The 9,268-nt window shown below is 36.9% G+C and overlaps 1 protein-coding gene across 1 annotated transcript; it reads left to right on the top strand.

The window, feature by feature from the left end:
* Positions 1–579: 579 nt before the first annotated feature.
* LOC129737625 (eukaryotic translation initiation factor 4E-like) lies at positions 580–993 on the top strand. The gene has a single exon (XM_055728787.1). It carries the CDS (start codon positions 580–582, stop codon positions 991–993), a length of 414 nt encoding a protein of 137 aa, XP_055584762.1.
* Positions 994–9,268: the final 8,275 nt, after the last annotated feature.

Raw genomic sequence — 9,268 nt, 5'->3', positions numbered from 1 at the left:
TTTGCCAAGATTCGTTGGCTTTGAGTTTATTATGATGTGTTTATGTATTATGTATTTATGTATTAAGTTTTAGACACCTCTGCAGTAGGTGTTACGCTTCCGGGGTATGCTCGGAATGTAGTCGATCATTTCTTTCCCTCGAACTCCTTGTGGCGTGGTTTTGAAATTTTCATGGATTTCTATCATAATCCATGAAAATTTCTACCAAAGCAGCAATGTTGTGTTACAGTTGAATTTTAGAGCTTTTGTTATGGTGTGATTTGAGCAAAAATAGAGTTAGAAAACCCAACCCTAATCAAAAACAAATCAACTTGTTCGACCAGATTTGGCCCACTGTATCGAACTTTAAAAAGAAAAACCCGACAGCCCACAGTCCACGAAAAACGGAAAAAAAAAGAAAAATAACTGTCATCGGATATTTCCGGACATCGGTCGAGGCTGCGACAAGACGAAGTTCGAAAAGTGTGGCGGATTTCCCGCGAAAAGCCCCAGCGAAGCAAAATTTTCCTGTCCCCTGTTTCAATCAACGTGTCTGGACAGACATTTCGACGAGCTGACGAGCTGAGCCGATTTGCAATCATGGCTGGCGAAACCGATGAGGAGGTTGAGCGACGACGGGGGAGCGCCGAGCAAAATCATACCGAGCAGTACGGCATCGTCGATCCGGATCGCATCATCAAGAATCCGCTGCAATTCCAGTGGACGCTCTGGTATCAGGAACCGGATAAGAACAAGTCGTGGGGAGACAATCTGAACGAGGTGGCCACCGTCGGTACCGTTGAGGACTTCTGGAGATTGTACAACCAAATCAGGAGCCCGTCGGACCTGAAGACCGGGTGCGATTATTCGATGTTCAAGCAGGGCATTCGCACCATGTGGGAAGACGAGAAGAATTTCCGCGGCGGCCGGTGGGTGATCAACGTGCTCCAGCAGCAGCGCCAAGAACGGGATGAAATTGCGATTTGGACCTCCACCGTCATGAGAAAGCCGTAAGTCGATTTTTTTTACCACGTCCGAACCATCATTGTGATGAAGGAGATTGGGTGGGTGAAATAAAAGTGGCCATTAGAAAATTTTAAATTATGTTCTCGTTTTTCATTGTGGCGACGACCATGAGAAACCATCTGTTACAATATTGATGACCTGGATGCGGGACAATAATTTAAGGATGTTTCCGGAGCGTACAGGTACGTTATGACAGGTTAAGATTACTGTCGGATTCAACTAATATGCCGCAGTTATCTTTTAATTAAGAATTGAAAGCATATTTTTTTGCTCACATTTCAGGAACGATGGTACTGCCAATTTGGCCCAGATTCCAGAAGACGACCTGGCAGTTTCTCATAGCACGGATTATCGGAGAGCAATTCCGAAAAACTTTCGAAGACCGAGCTGGTTTTAAAATCCCGGTTATATTGCGATGATGATCAGAAAGTTATCACAAAAGACATTGGCAGGTGCGAAGAGTACAAAATCGGTTCCAAAATGTTCGGGGTTTCATTATGACCCATGTTCAAATCCGAGTCAGCTCCAACCTGGTTGTGACAATTGCATAACGTTCAATGTATGTTCATACTTTTCTGGATGGATTTGAACAAATAATAATTATAATAAGTAAAATACTTAAGTAAACTGACCCTTATTGATGATCAAATAAATGAAGTTTTCTAATTTTACGCAATAAAAATGAAATTATTAGAAAAAGTACTTTTTATTCCTTAAGAAATGCCTCTTTTTGATTTTTCCTTAAAAAACGGTTATTTTTCAACCGTTTTCTAGATTTGGTAAACGGTTGAAAAATAACCATAATGCAAGTTCTTCTTGAAATCGCATTTTATGAGTTTTCACTGAAAACTCATAAAACGAGTTAACCCAGGAAAACTTCGATTCTGGTTATTTTTCAGGCATTAATGGTTTAACATATTCGAGCGTGAAGCCGGGCAGCTTGGCCGGTGCGTGGTTGTTTGCCGGTGAATTGAAGGAATCCTTTTGTTGTTGCTTTTGCTACATACACACGCACAGCTTAGCCGTGGTTGTTTGCCTGTGGATTGAATTGAAGCAATGTTTTTTTTGTTGCTTTTACTGCATACACACGCACAGCTTAGCTTGGCCGTGCACACGCTAACTTTTGGCTACCCCTTAAAGGCGTAAAATTGACCCGTTTTTGAGAACCTTCGTGATCTGTCAAATAACGGGTCAATTTATCGGATCAAAATTACCCTTTATTTCGAAAAGCTCGAGTCCAGTCATAAAGGGTTGTTTTGGAACTTTGTAAGTTTTTAAATTCATTTGCTCTTGTGAAAATTTACCTCTGCAAGGGGAACTGAATTGGATGAGGAGGATGTGGTAAGTTTTTTTTCAACGAAATTATTTTAAATTGTTTAATAATAAAAATAACAATATTTCCCAACAGATTGTTCCGGAACCAGTTGTAAAAAAATTGCAAAGATTATGTGAAAGCTGCGGACACATGAAAGATTCAGCGAATCTCCTGCGATCTTTGGCTGGTTGTAGGGTAAGTTCATTTAAAGTAGTTTTATTTAAAGTATACACAAACAAAATTAAATTTGAATTCATTTCAGAATTCGTCATTTTGATGCCGTCCTCATAATGAAGGTCCAACTTTGTGTGTTTCCAAAAGCAGCCAAATCGGGACAATAAACGTTGGAATATAAATATATTTATCATTGAATTGTTTTTTTTTTTGTTTTGATTTTGAATTCCCCGAATGAAACATGATTGGCCCTGTCACTTGAAACTGCTCACATCCCGTAATCGAGCTCTTTCTAATAAGGGGTAATTTTGACCCGCTAAAAGCGTTATCATGCTGAGTACCCCTTAAAGGGTAAAGAGACTATATCCCGAAAAAGGAGTTCTCCCAGTCTTATTGAATAACGGGTCAAAAGTATTCGTTAAGGGGTAACCAAAAGTTAGCGTGCACGCTAACTTTTGGCTACCCCTTAAAGGCGTAAAATTGACCCGTTATTGAGAACCTCCACTATCTGTCAAATGAAGGGTCATTTTAACGGATCAATATTACCCCTTATTTCGAAAAGCTCGAGTCCGCTTCAAAGGGGTAGTTCTAGATCTAACATTGAAAGCGTTATTATTTATTCGGTGAATTGTGATTGATGCGAAAGATTGTAAGTATTTTATGATGTATTTATTTTGTTCCTTTTGCTCGATTTCAATTATTCATGTTATTTTTTCAGAACTGCACAGTTCCGGATGAGGGCGGTGAAAAATTTTAAGCCGATGGACGAAACCGGAACCGCAGTGGATTAACACAATGGTAAAAAAAAATGGTGGATAAATTTTGCTATTGTCATATTTCAATAAACCAAATCAAAAATGATATTTTGTTGTCGTTAATTTCCCAGCAAACATATTTCCCATAAGCAGCTCCTGAAATTTCCACCATATGAAAGCGTCTCAAATAAGGGGTAATTTTCATCCGGTATGAGCGTTTGGAATAAGGGGTAATTTTGACCCGCTACAAGCGTTATGAAGCTGAGTACCCCTTAAGGGGTACAGCGACTGTATCCTTAAAAAGGAGTTCTCCCAGTCTTATTGAATAACGGGTCAAAAGTATTCGTTAAGGGGTAGCCAAAAGTTAGCGTGTGGTTTGCCGGTGCCGATGGATTGAATTAGAAGGATATTTTTGTTGTTGCTTTTGCAACATTCACACGCGCAGTGCTCGGTTCGCTGGCTGCCTGGTATTGGCCGGTATTTATTTCTATCCTTCTTCGTCTTGTGATGCGATAGGGAGGGACGTGAAAGCGTTTTATTTTGTTTCTTTCAGACATACGCAATTCGGTTAACTTGTGAGCATAGATGCCACACCTACCGATTTTTCGGTATTCATACCGATTTTTGGGCAAATTTTTATCCAAGAATCGGTATATACCGAATACCGATTTTTGGCAAAACATACCGATTTCATACCGATTTTTGAGATTTTGATACAAAATGTAAAATATAATTCAGTGTAAGTAAGACTATCGAAAATATTGGATTTCTGTTCAATTGAAGGCGACCTAATCATATTATTTGGCGTCAGCTTAGTAAGAAACACTTGAAGCTTTTATGATAAGTGCACATTTTTCAATATTTCAGTCGAAACTCTCAAATTTTAAAGGAAAGAAGTACAAACCCCGTTCGATTTTGGCAACATGCCCTAACATTTTGTGTTGCCAAAATCGAATGTTGCCAAAATCGAATGTTGCCAAAATCGAACGGTTTTTTTTTCTTATTTTTTTTTCTTTCATTTTTACAGAATAACTATTTTTATTATCGTTAATTTAGTTTTAGTCAATTTCCGACAATTTTTAGTCATTTTTTTATCATTTTTTCTCATGTTTTGATGCATTTTTCACTACTCTTGTTTGTTTATAATCTTGGTTGTTTTTATCATATTTGCTGTTTTTGTCATTTTTCATCATTTTTTGTTGTTTCTTGTCATTTTTAAGTCTTTTGTTTGCATTTGTATGTTTTTTTAAAAAAAATTTCATCTTTTTGTCATTTTTGAGTACTTTATAGTTTTTTTTTTTAAACTTTTGTTTTTCTTGGTGTATTTTATCACCATTTCAGAACATAAAAACGTATTCATGGTGTTTGTTTCAATTATATTGGTCCTGTTATAGCGAAAACTAAAAGGCAAAGTCGCTTCTAAAAACCGTTCGATTTTGGTACATGTGCCAAAATCGGATGTTGCCAAAATCGAAAGTTGCCAAAATCGAATGTTGCCAAAATCGAATGTTGCCAAAAATGAACGGGATCTATATTTTATTTTTGATAGTCGAATGTTTAAAGATAAGTCTACGAATAAAGTTAAGCGCCAAGATAGCCAGAGGAAATTAATCTAATGAGGTTGAGTATATATGAGTTTTCAGAATTTTGAAAACATTAAAAAATTGTAAAGAACACTCCATAAGGATTACACCAATAAGGAAACATGTGTTTATCGATAACATGAAGAAATTGAATGATTGAGAATATTACATAGAAGCTTCAGGATTTTTTTAAATAGAAAATTCCACAAAAACTTTTCAATATGCGATTTTTTATAATAAGGGCCCACTGAGCCAAAAGAGTATAAAAGTAAATGATCCATGAGTTAATAATACGGAACGATTTTACATGTTTCAAACTATATTTCGTGATTTCTTCAGATTTTAAGAAATTTATTTTCATACCTTTATGTTCGGAAAACGTATGGAGAATTGCCAAACACAACAGCTTTAAAGCGTTTTTTTTCTAGAAATTTGCTTTTATGCACTCATACACCTTTTTGGCATCAATGCAGTAATTATGAAAATCCAAAGTTTGTAATTTTTTTTTCTAAAATTATAATAGAGAAGAAAGAACAGTATAAACCTTCTAAATACTCTTAAAATAGAATAAAAATGTATAAAAAAAAAAACGAGCACACAAAATACCTTAAGGCATTGATTAGAAAAAGTATTAAATAACAGACTTCATAATCACTACCGAAATTTTTTCAATCGCCATAAAATACCGATTTTTATACCGAATTTTCGGATTTCCATACCGAAAAAAGAATTTTTTGGTTTCAAAAATACCGATTTAAATGTGGCATCACTGCTTGTGAGGTTAATGGCGGTGGGAGCAAATCGAATCAGCACCGGTCGCATTATCTTCTTGTACACACTTAATCTTTTCTCCTGTGGTCGGGAGGATTTCGTCCTGTATTTTCAACAGCTGAAATTACAGGACGATTTCAGGACAGAAAATTACTACAGGAAAACAACTGTCAAATTGTCCTGTAGGCTTGCAACGGCTTTCTCCTGTGATTTGCAAGGAAATTCTTGGGACTATCCTGTAGGCTCAGTATTATTTTCTTTCTATGTTTATATTGAATTGAATAATGCAAAAAATTCCAAAAATATTTACTATTTTGAATCATTATAGAACATTTATTAATCTTAATGAGAAGTAGTTAAGTTAATAAAATAACGACGTCGCTGCTGATCTTAGCATTTCATGATGTTGGACGTCATTTTAGCTAAAAACAAACAACAAAAATGTCAATGTTTATATTTCATTTAATTTAGAATAAAATTACCAGGTTCTGCACTACCAAGGGTACATTGACACGAAATAAGCTATACAATTAGGCTCTCTTGAGACTCCGTCGGTTGATCCTTCAAAAACAATGTTCCATGCGCACGACTTGCAGCCACACGCACTTCTTTAGCTTTACGACTGCTATTGAGAAAGGTAAAATTATACGGAACGTTATGCGTAAGATAGAAAAGGATGAACTATAAAAAACGCGACAGAAAACTTTTGACAGCTGGAGTTTTCCCGTCATACAGGACAATATTCAGAGTGCCTGTGCATTCGTGAATATTATGTCCCGGATATCAGGAGAAATCAAGTGTCCTAAGATTCGGGAGGGTTCCCATACGAACTTCGAATAAATTCATCCATTCCCCTGTGGTTCAGAAAGTCAATATCCTGAGGGGAAAATTTGCAATCTAAGTGTGTACCAATGATGCTACGTAATTGACTACACGCCATTGGCACAGAGGCTGAATTTTGGGTGCAATATTACCTTCTCTGTATAGAGAAACATAATGGAATCAATAAATTCGTTTAAGTTTTCCGATGTTGAAAATATTAAATTGAGACATTCGAAGTAAACATTGGAAGTGAAAAAATTGAAACGTGGAATGTGAAAGTTCAAAGAAAAAATTCAAAACTAAATAAAATAAAAGTGGGAAATGAAAAGTGGTTAAGTGGTTAAAAGTGGTGAGGAAAAATGAAAAGTATAATATAAATTAAAGTGTAAAGTGATGAATTCACTATGAAAAGTGAAAGTTAAAAGAAAAAAGTGAAGAGTTAAAAGTCAGAGTGAAAAGCGTTAAAAAAGGAAGAATGAGAAGTAAAAAAATATTCCAACGAGAATAGTGAAATGGTAAGTAGCCATGAATTAAGGTAATTCAGTACAAATAAAAAAATAAAATGAAAGTAGCATAAGAAAAATTAAAACTCTCAAGCGAAATGTCGGAAGAGAAAAGTGATAATTGAAAATTAATGAAGAAATAACATTAGAGAAAAACAATTTGAGATACATTAGAAAAACAAAATACAGACCCGAATAACCCGGGTGGTTAAAAGGTCTCTAATAAATTATAATAATAATAATAATTAGAAAAACAAGTTAAAAATCTCATAAAAACTTGTGGGAAATAATTTTGTTCCCTTGAAGTTATCCCGTGAGCGCGGAAAATGATAACAACGTTAAATTTTCCGAGATAAAAAGGTGAATGCTTGTGAAATCAAAAAAGGTGACTTTTCCCTCACCGAGCTGAAACTCTCCTCACAACAAGGTAGAGTTTACCTGAATTGAGCAGAACAAAAAGGTACAATCCACCTAGAAAAAAGCAAATCCAAAAAAGATATTTTCTACCTCGTCGAGATAAAGCTTACCTCGTAGCGAGGTGAAGTTGACCCGGAAAAACGGGAAACTCTTACCGTTTAGCTCAGTGAATCCCAAAAAGGTAAAATTTACCTTTTTTCTAGGTGATAAGAGAAACGGTACATTTCACCTTTTGCAAGGTGAATAAAAAAAGGTAAAATTTACCTCGAAAGAGGGGTGGAAAAAAGCTACCCCAGTTACTCAGTCAATTTTACCTTTTTATTATTTTCTGTACGAGACCCAGGGATGCCAGGTGTTGAGGATGAAAAATCTGGGAAATTTTGAAAAAAAGTCTGTGTGTGTCAGTGCATAAGGAAAATCACAAATTTGGGACTTAAATTTGACGAATCGTGAGAGCGTGGGGGGGGGGGAAGAGGGGGTTGCTTGTGCTATGGTGTTCGGGTTATTTTCGAGTTGATAACTTGATAACTACACCCATAGAAGAGGTTGCAAAAATCCAATGCCTATTTAGCATATCTCTGTGCCGATAATGCGCTGAAATGTACACTGTGCCGAAAACGGTATGTTTGAAAAACCGTAACTGGCATAAGGACTCTGCTCCCAACCAAAATGATGACCACTACATTCAAGCGAAACAAGAAAAACATTTTATGGGATTTCCTTCCTATTGGATAATTCATCCCAGAAACAAGAAAATAAAAATTAAAACCACAGCGCCTTAGGCAGAATCGAACTCAAATTACCAATCATAGCGTCTTGGGCGTCGTACACAAATTACGTAACGCATTTAGGGGGGAGAGGGGGGTTGAGTCTGCGTTACTTGCTGTTACATAGGGGGGAGGGGGGGTACTTGGTTCAGTTACGTAACGAATTAATGAAAAAAAAACATAAAGAAAAGTGTTTTGGGACCAGAGCTTATATCCATCCGAAAGCCTTTTTAGGTCACTTTCGGATGGATCAGAATTTGACGTTTGCGATGTTTTATGCCTGTTCCTACTACTACTACTGAGCGGTGAGATTACACTCAAACATATGCCGCCCGCCTTGAAATCTCATTTCAAAACAATCCTAACGGTACATGTTTAGGGAACAGTTTTGTGTGAATTCTAACGGTACTCGACAAATTGATTTTGTGTTTTGTTTTGCTCACTATTTTTTACTTTTCGTTTTTCTATTACTTCCTAGTGTAGTGTGATGTGGGTAGTGTTGTTAGCTTTGGCTGGGGTGAACGCCGAACTTGAATCGATCGCTGGCGACGGAAGATTCGGTGTTGCTGCTGGATGCTGTAGTCGCTCGAATTGGATAAAATCGATGATTTTGGCTGCTACATAAAGCGAATTGACCCGCACAGGTACGTTTTAAATTCATTTTAGAGATGATACGGATTGAAAACTTCTGTATAAGTTTCCTTCCGACAGTGACGATGCTCAAAGTTTGGTTTTGTTTTACAGCTTTTCTGCGGCGCTCCTGGTGGCTAGCAAAAGTTGCTGCTGTTGGTGCTAGTCACTGCTCAGGATAGTGATTTGTACGAAATTGCCAAGGTAAGTGTCAACAACATTTTGAGTAAGATTTTAATGGATTCTAGTGATTTTTTCCTCTTGCAGTTTGCCCATGCTGTTGCTGACTTGATGCTGGATTACGTTTAGCAAGAACTTTGCGAATTCAGAACTGATTCGCCATATGAAAAATGCTTACGGTTTCATTTAAGCTGTGCTGTATGTCCCGGAAGCAGTGCCTAAACTGGACCCTTTTGACATGTAATGGATGGGTGCCGGAAGTATGCGGGGTTGATTCAAAGCTGCTTCAATGGGTGCATAAAGGGCACTTTGCGATCAGAATGACACGGTAAGTATCACATATTCG

The sequence above is a fragment of the Uranotaenia lowii genome, chromosome 1, assembly GCF_029784155.1.
Source record: "Uranotaenia lowii strain MFRU-FL chromosome 1, ASM2978415v1, whole genome shotgun sequence".
Classification (NCBI taxonomy): domain Eukaryota; kingdom Metazoa; phylum Arthropoda; class Insecta; order Diptera; family Culicidae; genus Uranotaenia; species Uranotaenia lowii.
The sequence above is the reverse complement of the archived record's forward strand: the minus strand, read 5'-3'. Positions and strand labels throughout refer to the sequence as shown.